We start from the raw sequence: 21,638 nt of genomic DNA, 5'->3' as shown, positions 1-21,638 counted from the left end.
AAATATCACCGTGTTTATGATTATTTAATGTTTGTATTATCAACGTAAGATAATATAAATAACTGTATGTAGAGGTAAGCCAAATATTTTTCAAACCAAAAAACACTGGTCTTAAATATTGTGAGGTCAATTGGTGTCAAGTGTCCCATGATATTTATTTATTTTATTTATTTACCTCACCTAGCTGCGCTCAGCTGTTTCCACCAGAGATGTTGATGATGATTAAGTCGGAACTGCTTGGTACTGTACCTGTGTGAAGGTAGTCCGATGCCGCCGGCGCGCAGGCGTGGGGCACGAGGCGGTGGTGGGCGTGTGCCCGGCGTGCTGAGGGCCCAGCGCCGGCGACAGCGCCGACGTCGCTCCTGACGTGCCGTTGCCGTTCCCGCCAGGCTCCGGTTTTAACTTTTTGAAAGCGCCTTCAGCTGCAGACAAAGGAGAAGTTAGTTTATATATACAGCTCTAAGTTAGAATCAACACGCTATTTTGGGTACAGCCGAACCATTTGATTCCTGCCTGATCCACCGTAGAACGTTCTCACAGTAAGTGTCATAATAAATTCCCTTGTCAAACAACGCAATGTCACTAAGACTTTTTCTGTGAAAAGGCTCCACAGACGGTCACGATTCAGTTGGTTTGAGTGTACATGCTGCTATTTTATACTACCAGCGCTTTCGCAATCATTGCCAAAAAGAATGCGTCGCTCTAGAAAATTGACAGAATGTTATTTTGCAAATCGAAAATCATGCTACAATTCACATGCTACAGCAAAATAAAGTAATGAAAAAATGTACAGGGATAGATGGGGTCCCTGTTGTTAAAAAATAATGTCTGAGAGATGTATTTTCTGCCGGCCATGGTGTAACATGGCAAACCTCCGCAGTGCGCAACTGGCCGCTTACAGAAGAAAAAAAATCTAAATTCTAAATTATTGATATTCTTTTGTTTTTTCCTGTCATTGGCTCTACTATTTGGCAAGGCGTACTTTACAAGAAAATATTAATTATTTACTCGGTGATAGCTATTTCACTGACTACTAGTTGTAATATAAGAGCTGCCACTATTGCAGGTATTGTAAATATTATTATCTCTATTTCTAACATTTATTTCTTGTCTACATTTTGTAAAACCTAATCCAAGTCTCGTTTAGCTCTCTTTCGCTGGTCCGACACTAAAACGAGGCTTGGATAGGTGCTGCAAGCAAGCAGTAAAGCAGGGTGTTTCATTCCAGCCCTTCCTTTTTCCTGCTGTTCTTCCCATCCCCACTTCCCTCCGCTCCGCTGCCTCGGAGCACTTCGCCGGCGCGAGAGGACTCTCCGAGGCTACCTTATCACCCTGCCCTGTTTCCCTACCTGTCCTAGAAGTCTCAGGCCAGTGTTTTTTTTAATTTATCTACAAGAGCAGTACTGACTGAAATAATTGTATATATTTTTCTTTTGTATTTTATTTTTATTTTGTAACCACACGCCTTTTATTTCTCCGGCCGGCTAGCCAGTTACAATGGTTTCTGGAGTTTCGACTGTGTACCTACCCGAAGGCGAATTGAATAATCTTGGACGATTCGGTTAAGACTAGAGGAAACCTTTAGCCGTGGGTTGTGGTTAGAACAAATCCAATAGTCCTAGAGTTTTTGTGGAAAATCTATGTCCAGCAGTAGAAGACTTCCGATTGATATACCTAAAGATGTTATAGGAGAAGATTGCGTAGCTTTTAGTACCTATCTAGCTTTAACTTTATTATAATTGGAAATGCATGTCTGACTTCAAAAAGGTTAACTTGTTCTAACCGCATAATATGACCTGATGACCTGATGTAGCAGGCAGTCGTACTTAATTAATAAAATGATTGAATCCACATTTTTTTTAAACTACTTGTAAAATGTTGAAACTACAATTTTCATTTAGCAACTAAACTCCAGCCCTAAAGCCGATCCAAATTTGCAATAAAATAGCAAGTTACTCATACAAGTGCACACCTGTATATCTAGCAAGAATTACTTTCATGCTAAGAAACTTTACTTAGTAGACCAAATACCATAGAAATAGGAAATACGAAAGAAAGCGGTAAAGGAGGAGACAATAAATAAAAGAGCAAAAAACTTAGTCAAAAGAGGTCAAGGAAGGAGAAATGGAAGACAATCATGGGTCATGGGTTAGATCGATAAGAGATTAAGTCCTAAATTAGAAAAATGTTAATTACACTGGCACACTGGGTTCTCTAATTTTTTTCCGAAATCATTTTTCTGAAACGATTCATATCCTAACTATTTCATATCGATGAATGTTTTTTTTTAACGTTATGATTGTTATAAAATTAACCTTATTTAACTTATAGGGTTCTACTAGATAGTCCTGAAATGTATCGTCACTACTTTGAAAAAAACTCGTATCTCAAAATTGATACTTTTCTAATTTAACTTTACGAACATTATTACAAAGGTGTTATTTGTTGACGTATTGATTTGAGATACGAGATTTTTTCAAAGTAGTGACGATATCCTGAATAGTTTATACAGTTTCAGAAAAAAATAGTTCGTCCATATGACACAGTTCAGAAAGGAATCATTTGGGAAAAATATTTTCGGCGAAAACTCAGGATATGAGGCGTCCCCATTTAAATATTTAAAATCATTTTTTGAAAATTTGCATGGTTTGGGTCAACTAGATGCCGACGGAGGGACGGACGGACGAACACGTGAGCGACAGCAAAGGGTTCCATTTAAACGCTAAAAATAGCACATAAAAGTTATAAAGCATCCTGCACTAACCCAAAATGCGTAAAAACTACCTGGTTTTACATCTACGTCTACGTAAGTATCTAAATGTATATCTAGCGGGCAATCACGTCCGGTCTAAGGAACGTTTCTTATTTGCATAGCGGGATCGAAACGTGGCGTAGGTCAAGTGCGAGCGTAATTGTAATTGCATAACGGCGTTAAGAGGTCGCCTGTAAAAGGCTTGGTGTGAAGGGTTTTAGGTTCCATGGAATCAAATGAATCGTAACCGTCTGTGGAAACTTTTAACAGAAAAAATCTTAGTGACATTTCATTGCTTAATAAGGGAATTAATTAAGTATAAGACTTTGTGAAAACGTTCTCCTGTGTTTAGAATAAAATGGTTCGATAGTAGTTAGAATAGAACTAATTTACTATTGCAGGTCGAATGAATCAGAAAATAATATCATCACAATATCATTTCAATAACAAACTGCGGTAGTCTTAGATGCCATTATGTATTTAATCGTTCATTAGCAGTGATCCTTCGAACAAATAACAGTTTTAAATGATTCACGGTTGTGTAGGTACGAGTTGTGCAAGATTGTTTGAATATCTTGAAAAAATTCAAATACATGGACGTTTTTAATGGGGGTTCATTTGAAAGGTTAGTTGCCGTTCCCTTGACAACTTTGCTAATAGACTGAGAGATCCTACGTATACTTACCTGCTATGACATCATAAATGCTGCGATAATCATAGAAATACCATACTAAATTTCATGTTTTAGAAAGAGATGGAATGCAAGCTTTATTCGTTTGTATCTTCCTTATTTTTCAACAGATATTGATATTTTTTGTCATTCGTTTTGTTTTCCAATTTTGTATAAAGTTAAGTATAGTTACCAGCATTGATATCTGCCACAGCGGAGCGTGCATGAATATCTGACACGTCCTTCCGGCCCTAGAAATAGAGTCGTATCAGATATTTATACACGCTTATTGTGTCAGATATTGGTGCTGGTGACTGTACCTAATTTAAATACGTACCCATTTTAATTATCCTGTCATTTAATGAGCTGGGTACTGTTGATGACGAGGCTAGTAGATGCATTGAAATAACGCAAGTTCATTGAAGATAATCACGGTCTACATCCCGCAGAAAATATTTCCAAACAGAACTTTTAATATGAGTCGAGTGTAAGTGTACACTCGAACTAACTGAATCACCCGCAATGTAACCTTTTCGTAGACTAGCTAGTAAGTATTGCTTGACAAAAGAATTTATTACGACACTTACTGTGAGAACATTCTACGGTGGTACTGTACCTACATTACTGGTGAATCGATGTATCTATGATTATAAGGAAAAATAGGTAAATTTTGTTATTATTTTCATGCGTCTGACAAGGCAGGTGTGCTCGTAAACTCACTTTAATATTTGTAGCAATGTAGTAAACTGTTACAATATCTACACTCGAGAGCAAATTAATTGTTACTCTGTCTTCCTGAGTTCTAACTTTTTTTTAATAAATATAGTAGATACTTAAAACCTAAACGTGGGTTTTGTTATTTTGGATATTACTTAAACATTCATAAAATTCTATATTTTGTGCTATAAAAAGCGTCTTCCGCCGGTATTCTTAGTGTTCATTTGTTTTTTATAAAGTGCACGAGGACTCGCGAAGCTTTGAGCGTAAATTAAAAATAATTTTAGATAGAGCTTGAATGAGAGATTTTATATAATTTTAAGTCATTGCCTGTCATAACCTCTCTTAATTGTAAACCCACATGGCTCCCAACTTCAAACGCTAAACGTTTCCTGAAAAAAATTGCATATTGGCGACATAATTGGTTTAGCTTCGGTTTCTCTGAGCTCCAAATTAAGAGGGCAAATTTTAAAAGCGCCGTTGGAGGTCGGTTCGGCAAGTATTCATGCATTCCCTTTGACGGTACCAGCTACTTACTAATTAACGTAGAGCTAAGTGTTTGCGTCCGCGGTAAACGAGGCCTTTTAACGTTTTAAAGGCTGTTTTTTCGCCGCGTCTATGTTTTAGAGGCTTTGACGCGGTGCCGTTTTTTGGTGAGGAATTTTCCGTTAGTGGACATTTTTAGATTTCGCTTTGGAACATTTTTGACGTTTTAATAAAGGTATAAAAGGTTGGCATGAATGATAGCAAAGCAGCGCGCCGTTACTTTGTTGTGGCTGAGTGCAATGCCAAAACATACAAAAAATTAAAAGTGCAAATAGTATTAGTAAATACCTTGCCACAGTAGAAAAAACAAATACTACCTACATAGAGAATAGGGTAAGCTACTCGCAACCGTAAGACTTTTGAAAAGGGTCAAATTAAGGACTAAAATGAAGTTTCAGTAAGCGATGGTGGCTATAACCTTAACAGATCTCTTGAAGTCTTGTGTTTAATACTCGTATCACCCAGCGATGACTTATGATTAAACTACAGAATACCCTAAATAAAATAATTTCTGTCAAATAAATCGTTACTTTTAACACAAGCGAATAACACAACATTTTGAACACAAAACTACAACAAGGGTGCGACCACACCGCGACAAGTCAAGAGTACTTATTGTGTAAAATAGAGACATTTGTTCGGAGGCGTAACTTTGGCGTAACAGAGATTCAATGTAACGTGTCATTAGGGGGGCCTAATCCCCTAATTATGACGATTGACAGCGCCATCTGTGATGAGTGTGAGGTGTCGGATGTCTTCAGTGTCGCTAAACACTGGCTTTGGTGAAAATTGAGAACTTGCTATATTGTTAATGCAACTTTTAAATTATGAGAGATATTGATAGAGTTATATTTATATCGCGTCAAATCAATTAGATAAGGTAAAGTTTTCTTTCATTAATTATAATTAATCCATACCACAATCAAAATGGATATTACGTATACCTATAAAAGAGTAACATGATCGACTGACTGACAGACAACACATAGTTAAAATCCCTGGAGCTAGACAGTTAGAGCTTGAAACTTTGCAGAGATATACATAAAGTTATACATAAAACTTGAAATTATAAAGAAAATATATAGGTGCACGAAAAAGGCATTTTTTCAACATTCCTACGGAATATAGCCATTTTTTTATGGTTTTGTTGTCCTGTAATGGACCCTTATAGTTTCGTCGTGTCCGTCCGTCTAACCGTTCGCTCATCTGTGTGTCTGTGGCCTAATAGTTTAGAGACTGTTAGTGTTCGGAAACTTTTATTAATTTAAACTACGTTCCTCAGAATAAGGATATTGACAGAGAGATAGACAGACGGACACCAAAGAGACTCTTTAAATGTTCTGTTTTTTTTCCTTTTGAGGACGGAACTCTTAAAAAAGTAAAAAAAAACATCCACATCGGTAGCGAATCAAAATTTTCTCAATAATGGAAAATGATTAATCGTAAAAATTACAAAATCCTCAATAATTAAAAATTTACACTAAATTCCACTCACTGTCAGTCATTGGCCTCGATTTATCAGTTAAAACATAAGCACTCCAATGGATGGTGCGTCAGGTGATTGCAACTGATACAAACCTATGTAGTATAAAATCATCTAAGTATACTTTATTTCCTGGACTAGACTAAAATTAAAATTCAACTCTCAAGGGTATTTTCAGTATTTCTGAATTATTTCGCGGGTGTGATTGCAATAATCGCCCCGCGGACCACCCCTCGCGATCCGCTCGCGCCGCAGGCGCATATGCTATCACATGTTAATAGATTTTTAATCGAGGCGAATGCCGCAAATCCCTCTGATTCAGATCTTGAATATAGAGGGAGTTTTAAGGGATAATACATCGCACGTTTTATAATGAAATGTTTATAACTTGTTTTTTTATTAAAATATTTTAAAGAAAGGCGAAACTCCCAAATAATCAATTAATGTTTCTAGTTAACAACATTTATACATTGGTAGCGGAGAAATATGATAAAGAAATTGTAGTTCATTAATATGGACCTCCGTGACGTAACGCCTGAGTTAAATGATCTAAAATTAAACAGATATTTACGTTGTGTACGGTGTACAGTCACTAGCATTAATATCTGCCACAGCGGAGCGTGCAGAAATATCCGATTCGTCCTACCGGCCCTAGGAAATAGAGAGTCGTATTAGATGCACTCTTTGTTGAGTCAGTTATTGGTGCTGGTGACTGTATGGTCGATTAAATATAATTAAGGCCTGATGTGTATTTATATTTCGAAGTACCTACCTAATTGTGTTGTGTATTAGGCATGTGTTATTAATATACCTAAACAATTTACTTATCATTTCATTGGGTGTTTGAACTGTTTCAATATATAAACATTCATAACCAAGGCATTTGAACAACAAAACAAAAGGCACGGCCGTACCATATTTTTCTCGAAGCCATTCAGGCTATTTTCAACCTCCTATAATTTTGTTGTAGCTAAAGCTGGAACCCTGAATTTTCAGTTACCCATATGTATTTTACGTTATTCATCATCGCTATTTGTGTGTGTCAAATGTGCAAGTATAAGAATATTGTGTTGAAATTTGTGTTGTATATTTGACAGTTAAAATGCCACACGTCTTTAAAAATTCTTGAAAGAAAACTGTACTCAATACAAATCGCTCACCGAAATCGATCAACTTTAAAAAAAAGCTGTGGTTATCAATCTACTTCCTATCACTTAAAAATGCGCACCTCTCCTCCAAATTGTAAACACTAGCCAAAAAATACTATTTCTGTGTCCACTTTTTTAAGCCAGCTGATAAGGGTCCTCTGACATGCGTAATTACAATAGATTTAGGCGCCGGGTGCGTACGCGCAGGGGGCACTCCATTATGTCGAGTGGGCGCTAAGTACCGGCTTTATTATGCGCATATTGGTGTGGCTTAGAGGATTTGACAGTCGCAGTTTACAGTTGCAGAAAAGTGGATTGCTTTATTGGTAGGCATACTTGTTTTAGGGACTAGATAAAACAATTCCTCTAGACTAAGGAAACTAAATTTTAGATTGTGTTTCTTGTTCCACAGGGTACTTCCACCGAAGATCGCGGGCATATGACATTGAGCACTTAAGTCATTAGGAAGTACATAGGTGCTGTAGTAATTTGGCAACTGAGCTTCGCTCGGGCTAAAACTTTCAAACACACATTTTCCCAGAGGCAAAATTAAGCTACATTGATTATTTATATAAAATCCCGCATATAGAAAATTTAATCCAAATAGTTAGAGCCATTTCCGAGATTTTCAAAATAAATGATAGACAAAAAAAACAATTTAATATTTCCTAATAACTCCAATATTTTATTCTAAATTGATACTTATAAAGAAACTAAAAACGCAGTAAATCAAAATTCAAGACTTTCTAAAACCAATATTTAAAGCTAACAATATTTAAACTAACAATAATCTTTACTAAAGCCGCTCTAAACCCTTTTCGTGCGGCAGGTGAGATGTGCACGCGACTGGCACGCGTCGCGAATTAACATCAATTTTACAATTGGAATCCGTACTAGCGTTTATGGCCAACACAAAACATCCGTCCCTTACACTCACACGTGGCAAGAAAGAGATATACATACATCCGGTCACAAAAAATACTGTGGCCACACGGCCTTTTACGGAAGATTAAAGGTAATCTGTGGTCATTTTGTTTGTGATGTGTCAAAACGTGGTCGATCAAAGGGATTTTATACAATGGTTGACATCTGGTTAAAGCGATGCGCGGAAAGCAAAATTATAAGGTAGAGTGGTAAGTGTAAGTTGGCAAAGGAAAACAGCGAAAAAAAATCGACCAAGTGCCCACCATGCTCAGTTTAGTGTTCCGTAGACGTTACTAAAAAATAACACAAAAAACGACGTGAAAAAATTTAACAGCAAACGAGCGTGTCTCCTAAATGCTATGTCTAATATGTATCTTATTTAGTAAGTACTTATTATTGTATCCTTTTTTTATTCTTAAGCATACGGTTTGGAAAATAGGAGGGGGAAGGGCACATTTTGCAACTGGCGGAGCGATCATTTCCGAAAATATTCACTTAATGGTGCTCGCCTACTACCAGGTGATATAATTGTGTCCTTTGGTATACCTAATGCTACTTTTGATATAATTTGATTTACTCCAAAATAATAAATTCTATGACTGTTTTTTAAGGTTTTAAATAAACCTAGCCTAGCCTTTAAAGTTGACTTCTTAAGTAGGTATATCAATTATATATAACATTACATTACACTAAATGTTGTATATATCGAGTCGCACCACTTGCTCGTTTGCCACGCAAAATGTATATACTAGCATTAGTCATAGTCACATAAACCTTAGAGAGACTATAATAGAACCCTATAAGAAAACGTTAAAAACGGGTTTAATGAAATAAACAATTCAATTAATTAAGCGGATATAACGAACGATTCCAAGCCTAAAGACGTGTCAATTACTTTTTAATGTTCATTCAATTACGCCAGTCTACGAGATTTTTAACAAATGCCATTCACTCAGTAATGATTGTGCCATTGGAGTGAGCAGGTTTGTTCATTTGTAGTTGATTATTTATTATACACATAGTTAAGTGAAAATATTGTTTAACGATAACATATTACAATGATGCGGATTTTTAATGGATTTATTAAAATGTTCATTGTTTGTGGTAAGTGATAAAATATTTTTTGAGTTGATTTAAGTAACATTCAGATTATAGGTAGAACAGATAGACACCTACAAATTGTGATGGCAGAACCTTACCCTATGATATGACACTAATATTATAAGTTAATTAAAAGCCAGCAAAAAGAGTAAAATTTAATTATAAAAGTGCATTATCTTCTAGTAAAATTAGCATGTAATCAAAATCAGCTTTATGTGTCTAGACCTGAGAGCCCCTAGAGCATCAAGAGCTCCTTACCAACTGTCATTTTATTTATGTTGCACATCACATCAAGTTTAAAGGTACCTAATATGTATATATGAGTATTTATTTATTATATTATTTAATAGGTACAGTCACCAGCATCAATATGTAACACAACAAAGCGTGCATAAATATCTGATACGACTCTATTTCTAGGGCCGGTAGGACGTGTGTGTCAGATATTTTTCATCACACTTGCTCGTAAACAGTGTCGTAACATGCAGGCTACCTTGGTTGCAACCCCCCAAATAAAACCCTCGACCTTAATGTGCTCGTCATGAAGCCTAAGATCTGTAAATGAGTTTGTTACTGCATGGTGTGCTGCTGCCCCGTGCGTGCGCTGCACACGCACGCCATGCACATGCTGCGGATGGCGCTGCCTCGAGCGCAATCAGCGGTATCGGCAATTTTTGAAAAAGTATTAGTTTTTCTTTTACAAATATACAATTTTACTGGCAAATGTGATGAAAAACATTGTATGTTGCACGGGCGGTACTAGAATTACGAACATCGACTCATTAAAGCCCTCAGTCTTCGACTTCGAGCTTCTAATAGACTTTCGTTCGTAATTCCTTATTTACCGCCCTTAAGACACAATGTACTATTTGTTCACTCCGCTGTGTAAGATATTAATGCATGTTGTTTATGAATCATATACTTTTGAGCTGCATAAAAGGTTAACCTTTTCCACTGTTATTCTAGGAAGCCTGATTTCTTCAACTAAAGGAGCTGGATTGTTCAGATCATTCCTTGGAGAAAATGAAAATAACAATAGAGCACCTAACCCCAATATATCTTTCATATCTACATTAGGACTCGGTTCAAATAATAGAGAAGTTAACAGCAAAGTTAATGATATAAGCGAAAATATTAACATCGATAATGCTAAGAGAGGTTTACTGCCTTTATTGGGAGTAAATAATCTAAACAGACCAATAATTAATAATCTTAACAACAATCACTTGCCGAACACAAACCAGAACAATGCTAACAACAACGTTAATGATTTGAAGAAACAAATGGCTGAAGCCGCAAAACTATTAGAAAAGTTGAAAGAATTAAACAGATTAAAAGAGCAACAAAAGTTGGAAAAGGAAAAGAATAGTCAAGGACAAGATAATTCTGGTAAAAAACCTGAAGCATCTAACAATAATAAAACAGATGTTATTAAAGATGGGGAAGGAAATCTACTGAGATCGATTACTAAGAATAAGTTCTTTCGTATTGTGCAGCCTGTTGTTCCAGAAGATGAAGCTATTAATTATAACCAAACACTATATTATTACGACTAAACCTTGACAAAATAACAGTGAAGTGTAATTACTCAATTAATAAACTTGTGTCTCAATGAACTAGCATAATAGTGAAAATAAGAACTGGTCTACATTGTTGGGTTTTCTAATTTTACGCCGAAAATATTTTTCCCAAATGCTTAATTTTCCATTTGTTTGATGTGGACCAACGATTTTTTTTGAAAACTTAAGTCAAAGTCAAAGTCAAAATATCTTTATTCAATTTAGGCTATAACAAGCACTTATGAATGTCAAAAAAATTTTACCACCGGTTCGGAAAAACCTCTGTTGAGAAGAATTCGGGAAGAAACTCAACGAGGTATATTTTTTATAAACAGATTTAGGGGCTGTTTCACCATCCATTGATTAGTGTTATCTGGCGGTTAGGTGTGATGCTGTCTCTATTTGTTTTATTCAAATAGACGGAGACGGCATCACATTTAACCGTCGGTTAACGCTAATCAATGGATGGTGAAACAGCCCCTTACAATATTATTAAATAATATATATACATCACAAGTATTCAACAAAACTTTATTTTTAACACAGTAGGTTCGCTATTTGAAGGGATCGCTAATGCAGATCGGAATTATTTCCAAATATCCCTGTCCATGATATAATCATTAACTTTATAATACGCCTTAAATATTAATGTCTTCTTGACAATAGATCTGAATTTTGTATCCGTTTCATTTATAATAAGTAAGTACTTCAGGATTGTATAAAATTAACCTATTTTAATATTATACTCGTAGTTCTAGAGGATAGTCTTGAATACGAGTAAATATATCCTGAATAGTTTACAATTGATTTGCAGTTTCAGAAAAAAGTCGCTTGTCCATATGTAACATTTGGGAAATGAATCTTTTTGGCGAAAAGCCCATAAAGGATCCCATAAGACTATTGTTAAATTTTTCTTCAGGTTGATAACTTTTTCGTTATCCTCATTTGCAAAGAAAAACCAACCTTTTATTTCTATTTGTAATATTAAAGCAGCCCAAAGAAACTAGTGTGAAGCATTACTATAAAGTTAAGGCGCGGGCACAGGCAGCGTGGTCCTCGTCACGTCCCGCGGCCATTGTTCGTTCCTGTCGTCTACGTGACGCGCTGTTGTGCGCGCGCCTTTATTTCTGGGCGAACCTGTAGCGAATTTATTATTCGCCCGCCATTTTCTTAGATTAGAATGGATTGACGGAAAATGGAATAGTTCGTGGATTTTTGTAGGATTTAATGGTTGTTTAGGGAAAGAAAAGTTTAATATTATCATAATGGTGTTATTACATGTTGGGTTAATGTGTTTTGTCTTCTTATTTAGTCGTTTTGTGACAAATTTTGGTTGAAATCGATGCCTTGTTTAGAATAAGACTAAGGCTTTATGGTACAGCTGAATGATAAAAACACAAATTCTTAGTCACGCCTAGCCTAATATTTTATTGCGTAAATTATTTTGATGTCTCAGCCATATTACAGCGGCCATTGTAAGTAGACGTCGAGCTAATGAGGTACATATACTTAAACAGTATTTTGTTGTTCCATTAAGTTCCGTGAGTAGTCGTAGTTAAAAATTAAGTCATTTAGAAAAATCACACCCAATCAAAAACTCAACGTACCTACAATAAATGCAATCACGTATCAAATACGTAGAGACGTTACCGTGGAAATGTATCGCGCTGCGAATGTACTGCACACGGCAAGTTGGCCGAGGCGGTTGAAAATTCAGCCCCCAACCCACAGGGAGGGGGTGGTCGTTAGTGACGACATTTCGTATTCATGACGTCACCCCGGCCCGATTGTTTGCTATATTACTCTAATTGGAATTGTAATTACTCGCACGTATAGTGCTTGGCTATAGGTCGCCTGGTAAGTTTGGGAAATGTTTCTGAATGATAAAAGACTGTTGGGGTTAGAGGCAAATGCAGAGCAGTATCATGGAATCACCTATGAAGTAAACAGAGGCTTCATAAATAAAGGCTTCTTGCCAACTCAATAGGCTCATCATCGTTTTCACTACTTCTTTTTCACACACAGGATGAGGGTAGAAAGAGATGTTGAATGCGATCGCGAGCGTTAGAGCGTTAGACCAGCGTTTCCCATTTACCGGGTCGCAACCCGGTACCCGGCTATCAAAATAAAATACCGGGTTGCAACATTCCCGTCTTGTTTTAAAAATAATACCTACTATCTATCGACGCATCGTAAATATTCGTAAAAGTATTAAGTGGGTCACGAAGGGGCAGTGTGAAAATTACCGGGCCATGGCAGCACAATGTTTGGGAAACACTGCGTTAGACAATATGGCTACAGGACCGGCTGTGGTCGATCCTCAGCCAAATGAGTGATGCACAAATGTGGCTGAACGGAGTCACCGGAGTGGGAGTGTGGTGCTACTGTTCGTTCAGGACATCAAGCACATCCTAGACCAGCAAAGCAAACATACCAAAACCATTTAGTCCAAGTTGAAACGGAGCACGTCATTCGCGCTTTGCGCTCACTCAGCCAATAAACGTTAGGAATAATCTCTGGAACTAGATACTTACTAAAATTAATTCGAGTCCAGAAAATCGGTAAAAAATAAAAGCTTTATATATCCCTAGACTTTTCATCACGGAAAAGAGCTAAGTTCCCACAGATTCAGAAGAAGTTATTAGCAATGAAAGGGCTTAAATGTAAAAAAAAACCTCACTAGTTGACTGATTAAAATGAAATTTTAAACAAAGTTTCTCTCTTTGTGACCTAGAAAGGACATATTCATTTGCCAACAACCAGTTGTAGTTTTTACAACTTAATCTTACAAAAATACCTGTAATAATAGTTAACTAAGTACATGTTAGAGTAGTAGTTAATAAAGTAGATATGATCAGGATTGAATTTGAACAGACTATGTTTGGTTTATGTATGTGAAGAAGGTACCTAAATAACCAGTAGGAAATTACTATTATATATTCGTTGAATTCTGTTAGACTTTTGAAAAATCCTTAAATCTTGAATCCTTTTACTGCCTAAGAAGTTATCGAAGGAGTATTAAGATACTAAACGCAGCGCTTGATAGGTAGTTAGGTTTTGCATGAATACACGTGTGTTTCGCACATATGTAGCTGTGTTGCACGTGTGGTAGCGGAGCAGCGAGGTAAGAGACGCTAGTTCATTGATATTAACCTTCACAATGTAACGCCTGAATCAATCGGATATTTATTTTAACACGAGAGAAATAATCGATATTCCTATTAACAGAAAATAGGCACCCCCCTATTCATGAAAATTACATACGTACTTTCTGACGTGCCGTATTTTCTGACGTGCCCGCACTCGTGATCTCATTCTCTATCACTTTCTGCTTGCATTCGATACCGTGTGATAGAAAGAAGTGGTAGACGCGATTGTGTTTCCGAGTTTGTTAGACAATTAGACCTCTGCAATAGAAACTGTGTGTATGTCGGGCAAAAGTAAATATCAAAATGACTAAATGAAAATACTAAGTAAGTGTCAAGTTAAAATAAGCTAAGCAAGTATTTATGACTAAGAAATAAGTCTACTTTTTTGAATATGCATGAAAAAAACCTAAGTGCGAGTGAAAGACACGCGTTCCAGATATCCCTGTCTTTAAATTAAACAAGTAAACAAAATAATGTTACAAACATACTTAAATATTTGCGTCGTAAATTGCTGTACAATAGGTACCTAACTTACAGGTTTTGAGTTTAAGTAAGGCAGGTTCAAGTTTAAAAATTATGATACAAAACAAACGTAAATGTATCATAAACAAACACTTAAGTACGTATCTTGTTATTGTTTTCATATGAACTCATTGATAAAAAAAGCTTTAAGTTAAGCTTCTGTTAAACCAGCATTAGGTATTTGTCATTATCCGCCGTTTTAACATTTGCCTTTGACACATACCAACCATATATTTTGCTTCAACAGGTTCGTATCTTTTTTTATTTAAATAAGGAGTTATGGTAGTGTCTTGTGGATTCATTAACAAGAACGAAGTCGGCAGCAAAAAACTAAACATGTCCCTATAGTAAGCTTTTACGTAAACTTTCCTTGCGATATGGTTAACAAGCGTACTTTGTTGTGAGTCTTAAACTTAAAAGTATGTCTTACTTGTGTTTTAAGATAAGGGAGAAAGCTTGAACGTACATACAATATGTACCTATACCTACTTAAACGAGTTATGGCGAATGTAAGTAAATATAAAAGTAACGGGTTTTTATAAGACATGCCATAAGTGATGCGGAACGCAGAGTTCTCGTTGAATCTCTATGCTGTGGGTAGTTTTAACGTTGGCTACTTCTTCATTTAGATAGTTGTCAGATAGAGGTTCAGGAAGAAAGGGATACACACGTGTGTGATCCTGTAGGCTGCGGCTGAGCGGCGCGGGCGGCGTGGGCGCGTGCTCGCCGCCGTACAGCGCGCCAAACTCCTCCGCCGAGGAACTGGACGCGTTGCTGCACTTGCGGCCCTTGTCCGGGGTATACTTGCTCTCCCCGCCCGGCAGGAACTTGCCTTCCGACTGGTGCTCCTCCAACAACCCTCCCACCCCTAACAATCCTCCGACGAGGTTCGGCCGCAGCTCCTCCATGATCTTGGAGCCCTGGCCGCAGCCGCCGCTGCCGCTGAAGTTGAGCTGGCGGCTGAAGAAGGCCGGGAAGATGTTGAACTGCTGGGGGTCCGGCAGCGCCGCGAGAGGCGCGGGCTCGCCGGCCCCCGCGCACGCGGCGCTCTTGAAGTCCACCGTGCCGTGGCCGGCGCGCGGGCTGAGCGACCAGCGCGGCTCTGCGGCGAGCGCGCTGCGGGCCTCGTGCTGCGTGCCGTCGCCGTCGGCCCGGCCCCGACGCTCACTGACTAACCACATTATAGTGACGTTGCGACTCCGCGCCACTCGCGCCGCGCCGCGCACCGAGCCCCGCCACTTTTAATTGTTCGCGACTGCGCGAGAAGTCCTCACGCCGCCGCCTGCGGGCCAGAACGAAACGGCCTGCTCCCATACCCCCATAATCGATGTAAAATCTTTATAGGGATGCTGCCTCTCGTTCGCTCGCACCGCGCGAGGCGCCAGGCCGGGGGCGGCGGCCGGCCAATAGGGCCCGGCGCCGGGAGCCGGGGGCGGGGCTCCGCGCCGGCACCGCTCCGGGCAGATAGGCTTTTGTTTGTTTTATTGTTCCATGGCTTCTCGCCGATCTTGCGTTTAAAGTTTATGCATTGCACCATGTTTTGTTTCACAAAATACAAAATAGATCGCAGGTTCCGACTCCTCAAGGTAAATAGAAGCGGAGCGGAAGAGAACGCCGCGAATATTAAAAGGAGTGCTTTGTGACAGTGCTGTGCCTAAATGGGGTTAAATTCGCCTGTTTCATTAAGACCCGCCCCTCCTTGCTTCATGGCTGATCTCTTCGATGTACTTTTGATTACAATTATAAGACCCGTACACACAATTAGGATCTTAATGATGATCCAAGAAATATATGTTCACATGACAACATGATTCATTTGACACAAAGCCGCATTTGTCTAGGATAGGTCGGTAGGTAGTATCTTAAGTTATTTATCATTTCATTATGTAAATAGGTAATCTACTAGTCTCGAACCGAATAATACCTATCTTATGTTTTGTAAAGCACACAGTACCTATACCGAAATCTGATTGGCAACGCATACTTACTTCTTTCTACGCGATGAATATCCCCGACGGGGTTTAAAATGTAGTTATTTTAAGTCTTATTTAAATTATTGGTATCATTTTTATCTTACGAATTGCTAATACCTATTTATACGTTGCTGGAAATGTCAAAAATCTGACTACTCTATAATAAGTTATGCGTGGTCATACATAAGAAAAATATATACCTACCTACGCATCGACTTGAGAACCTCCTCTATTTTTTTTCGTCGGTTATAAATTGCATTTAAGTCGGCAGGTTCATAAAAGGTGTATAGACCATAAAACGTTTAAATGACAATGATAGTTAGATTTTGATAGACAGATAATTAGGCAGATTTCTCGGTAAAAAAAATGTGTTAAAAATAAAGCTGTGTTGAATACTTGTGATGTAAACATATTATTATCATTCAATAATATTGTAAATCTGTTGAAAAAAATATATACTCGTTGAGTATTCTTGCCGGATTCTTCTCAATAGAGGTTTTTCCGAACCGGAGGTAGATTTTTTTTTTGACATTTATAAGTGCTTGTTATAGCCTAAATTGAATATAAGGATATTTTGACTTTGACTTTGACTTTGATAATCTAGGTACCTATTTAGTCTGTCATCAGATAGGACATCAGAAAATATTGGACACGGAAGTATTTTTTATTTTTTCAATCAAACAAATAAATTACAAAGATGAAGCGTATCAAAGTCTGGGAGTGGGGGCCCGTGACGTCACATACCTAGTAAAAAGTGTACAAAGGTGTGACGTCACACAGAACTCGAACCAGCTATACCTATATCCATATTTTTTTGTTTAACTGACAAAAGAAAAAGTTCAATATCTCAAAAACGGCTGAACCGATTTTGATAAAAACATGTCTAAGAACCATCGCTAGAAAAGCTGCTTTCAAATAAAAAAACCTCATTCAAATCGGTCCACCCGTTTAAGAGCTACGGTGCGACAGAAAGACAGACAGACACACAGACATCCAGACACACAGACACACATAGCGGTCAAACTTATAACACCCCTCTTTTTGCGTCGGGGGTTAAAAAAAAGTTACTAAATTACGTGTTGGATATTTTTGAACGTATAAACTGAAGGTAGTCCTATTTACATATTTTTAGGAATCTATCCTATTCAAGTCACAAACAAAGTGTGGGCCACATGCTGAGTTTGGACATGGCTCTGTCTCTGACCTTGTCTTTTCTCCATGCCAACTACTCTTGCGTCCCGCTCTAGCAGCCTCAGTCTGGTCTGTCACTATGCCAATCGGACCCGGCCCTGTTATCACCGATTTATGTAATCCGACATAATGGGCCATAACTTATGATGATAAATAAATATATGCATTGTGTTTTATATTTGTATAACTCTTTATTGTTTGTACATAAACACAACACAGGCGTACTTATCCTATAAGGGATGCCCTCCTGTTAACGTTTGAACGATGGACAGGACAATAGAGATAACTGTAGATACGTAGTTAATGAAAAAATAAAACAGCCGAAACCTATTTAGGTTTGCAGGTACATTGCTGTCTAAACACAAAATCTTTAAATATAAACTAAAAAGGAAAAAAAGTCAAACTACTACTAGATAGGTAGGTATACTAGTACAGTACTAGAATAGGTGCGTAGGTAGGTAGGTAGGTAGGTAAGATGTAAAATATTACACTAGTATAGAAATCGGTTAAATAGCTTAAACTTCAACAGTCGGGACTCATTTCAATAATTCCCAGTAATGGGTCCCGATTGTACACCGAGCTCTAGACTATACATGTTTTTTCCTTTTTGTTTAAAGACGTTTATTAAGTCAGTCGGGTTTTTAGTTATCAGCAGTTTAGTTTTTAGATCAATACCGATCAAATTTGAAACCAATCCGACCACTGCAAGTGGGTTAATTTCGATTCCCGAGATTTGAAAATTCAATTCAAGCTTGTAAAAGCAAATGGCTTACAATAATGTTGACATACTGCATCAACAAACCGTCTGTCCACTCAAAAAGTAACAAAAATATCAGATATCAATAAAACTGTCGAGTGCGGTGATAAATCTGATAATATCAACCCTTTGCATATACCTTCTGAATATCATTAACTGCCATATCAGGTTCTTGATTTTAAACTCCGATATAGCATTTGTGGTTTTGTAGATCGTAGATAGTGGGGATGGTTAAATTGAATAAAATCTGGCCAATGCTACTTTTTTTATTTGCAGATACTATTGACGTACAGTCAAAGACACTGAATTGCGTAGGTATCAATGTGGAAACATTTGTGCTACTAATGCTATGTTCAAGGACGGATAAACGTACAAACACACACACACTTTCGTATTTATAATATTAGTATGGATAGGTACCGCTCCGGTTTGGCACCCTGGTTCCTCGACTGGCTATTTGCAGTTGAGTTTTGAGAGCAATGAAAAATATCTGGTAAACAAAACAACATCGGTCTGGAGATTCAACTCTAATTCTATGCATAAATTATATGAGAGTATGTTTTTTGTTACAGTTTCAGGCTATTTACAGTTTTAGATATTTTAATACTCCATAGATTGTGACAAAATTCGTTATAGCGATAGTTTGGGACTGAGAAAGAATGAAAGAAAGAAAGAAGACATTTATTCACATTCACAAAGACATACTAATATAACAAAAAAAAATAAAAACAAAATAGAAATGTAAAAATCAAAATACACGATTTTGTGTTTCCCCGCAAAAGTGAAACGGCCGCTGACTCAGCATAATGCTGAGGCGTTACATTAGACGCCTGCAGCGCTGATATTCTGTCAGAACCGTTCTGAGAGGGACATGGGATAGTTTTGTCCCGGAAAATTGTATGGTTCCCGAGGTCGCGTGATAAACGACAACAGGATCCTAAAGTAATATCGTGTTAATTTAAAAGTAAATTAATAAAAAATATCGTACTTACATCAAAACTGGCTGATAATGTTGGTTAATTTATGATAATTGTCACAACTATTTATTTATGTATCCACTAGCTTTTGCCCGCGGCTTCGCCCGCGTGGTATCTGTTATCCCGCGCTGTTCCCTCGGGGTCTGTGCATTTTTCCGAGATAAAAAGTAGCCTATGCCACTCTCTGGCCCATAAACTATCTCTATGCCAAAAAGACGGACAAACATACAAACACACACACTTTCGCATTTATAATATTAGTATGGATGGTACATATCTTTCTTATATTTGTCACAGTTATCTAAATCGTGCGAGAAACATAATGTAACGTAATTTATGTCTTAGCTATACTGAAAACCGGTCACCTTAGGCGTCGTAGCCTAAGCGCAGCTACGGAGCTACGACGACAGCGCGGCGTAGCATTGTCGTAGCCAATTGTAGCTTGAGTATGCTTCAGTTCTGATTACTTATTAAAATATTTATTGATGCCATTCAACGAGGGAATACTGCCAGCTTTTTGGGCACCATGGCACTTTTTTAAATTTAATTTCAGTAGGTAGTTTTTGACCCGTGGAACCCCCTGCGCGCCACAGTGGTGCGTATCTAAGTACTCGTGATTAGTCGATTTCTGTTACTAGTTTTGATGACTCCTTAACATAGGGTACTAGTCCAAAATTACCCAAAAAAGTCGTTGATCGCGCGACGGGTTAAGTTAAGTATTTAGTTTATAGATAAGTTTTATTCATGGTTATTTTTTCTTAGTATGTGTATTTGTAGGTACCTAATAGATTGTTTAGCTTGCTATAGTTAAATTGCATTGACAATTTAACCATGCAACTAAGTAACCACAATAAGGTAAGGTAACATAAAAAGATATAAGGTAGTGCTCAAATTAAAAGGATGGCATCTAATTCAAGACCTCATAATATATCTCAATTCAAGGACCAAATTCTTACAAGTACTGGTTATGTAAGATGTTTATGAATAAAAATATCGAAACGTAAACTCTAATACCTTAATAATAGAGTGCGTGTTCCCATATTTTTGACCCCCTTGACTGCTCTGAAATATCTGGGGAACAAGGGAATACAAAATCACTTTTATGCAGATAGGTACTAAATAATTATTTAAGTGCTTACTACCTGCTTACTTTAAGCTTAAAACCGTAGAATGATCATGAATGTTAGTACATATAATTAGTTAAAGGTACGTAAAGAGAAGTTTTCAAGTAAAGTAAGGAGTGAAAATGTCTTAGAACTTTATTAGCAGTTTTAATTGAGTGCGCGCTTCTTGAAGTGTGAGTTCGGTACGCCCGAGTACTATTTTGCGAGCGTAGGTGGAACTTTCAGTACATTTTGAGGCTTATACATACGAGTATTCTTACTATGATTAAGAAGAATTCCTTCTTTGCATTAATTATAACATATTCGCTGAATGTGTGGTACAAAAGAGCGGTTAATGGTTTAACCGACGGTAAAAAAGAATGAGGTTCTATGTTCCATTGTATTTATTTATACATATCTTTTTATGAATGTTCACTGAAGCTGTTTTGGCCTAAATATGTAAGTATGATTTTGAATGTGTCCAAAAATAGTTAGTAAATCAATAAATGTTTCTTTATTTGAATATTTTGTGTATTTAATTAGAATAGAATAGAATAGAAATATTTTAATCGCTCCTTGCACATTACATAAAACATAATTAAAAATACATTCAAAAATAAAACAATAATAGCATTAACATAAAAACAAGTAAGTATTATGTATATGCGAAATCACAAAGCAATAATCCTTCCCAACTACATACGTCCCACTGCTGAGCATAGTCCTCCTTTCAGAATAAGAGGGCTTGGGCCGCCGTTCCCTCGCACGTCCAGTGCGGATTGAGAACTTCACACACACCATTGAATTGCTTTGCAGATTTGTGCAGGTCTCCTCCCGATGTTTTCCTACACCATAAAGCTCAATGGTTCTATCAAATGTAATTTCATAATTCATTTTACGATTTTGTTGCAAATAAAAAATTGTATTGCGAATTACTAGGTCCCGTCGGATACCAAAAATTGCTACAAATTGACACATCAATGAATACAAGGGGACTTTATTTTGACCATGTGTGGCCCCGCCCCCGCCCTTTGTGGATCAAAGCAATAATGATGCAGGCTGGAGT

The 21,638-nt window shown here is 37.4% G+C and overlaps 2 protein-coding genes across 2 annotated transcripts in view; one reads left to right on the top strand and one right to left on the bottom strand.

Annotated features, from left to right (window-relative positions):
• LOC141429580 (homeobox protein unc-42) overlaps window positions 1-21,118 on the bottom strand; it is a 40,977-nt gene extending 19,859 nt beyond the window's left edge. The window contains exons 1-2 of the mRNA XM_074089958.1: window positions 15,242-21,118; window positions 250-422 (exon numbers count right to left, since the gene is read on the bottom strand). Coding sequence (XP_073946059.1) covers window positions 250-422; window positions 15,242-15,752 — 684 coding nt within the window. The 5' untranslated portion in view covers window positions 15,753-21,118. The remainder of the gene's footprint in view (window positions 1-249; window positions 423-15,241) is intronic.
• Window positions 9,211-12,194, top strand: LOC141429581 (uncharacterized). The gene is made up of 2 exons (XM_074089959.1): window positions 9,211-9,344; window positions 10,308-12,194. The coding sequence occupies exons 1-2, from the start codon at window positions 9,299-9,301 to the stop codon at window positions 10,895-10,897; spliced, it is 636 nt and encodes a 211-aa protein (XP_073946060.1). The 5' UTR covers window positions 9,211-9,298; the 3' UTR covers window positions 10,898-12,194.
• Window positions 21,119-21,638: the final 520 nt, after the last annotated feature.

The sequence above is a fragment of the Choristoneura fumiferana genome, chromosome 7, assembly GCF_025370935.1.
Source record: "Choristoneura fumiferana chromosome 7, NRCan_CFum_1, whole genome shotgun sequence".
NCBI lineage: Eukaryota > Metazoa > Arthropoda > Insecta > Lepidoptera > Tortricidae > Choristoneura > Choristoneura fumiferana.
This window is presented reverse-complemented; position numbering and strand designations above follow the sequence as displayed.

Coding starts and splice junctions, on each gene's coding strand:
- LOC141429581 (XM_074089959.1), top strand. CDS start 9,299: ATGATGCGGATTTTTAATGGATTTATTAAAATGTTCATTGTTTGTG. Junction 9,345..10,307: donor TAAAATGTTCATTGTTTGTG/GTAAGTGATAAA, acceptor CTGTTATTCTAG/GAAGCCTGATTTCTTCAACT.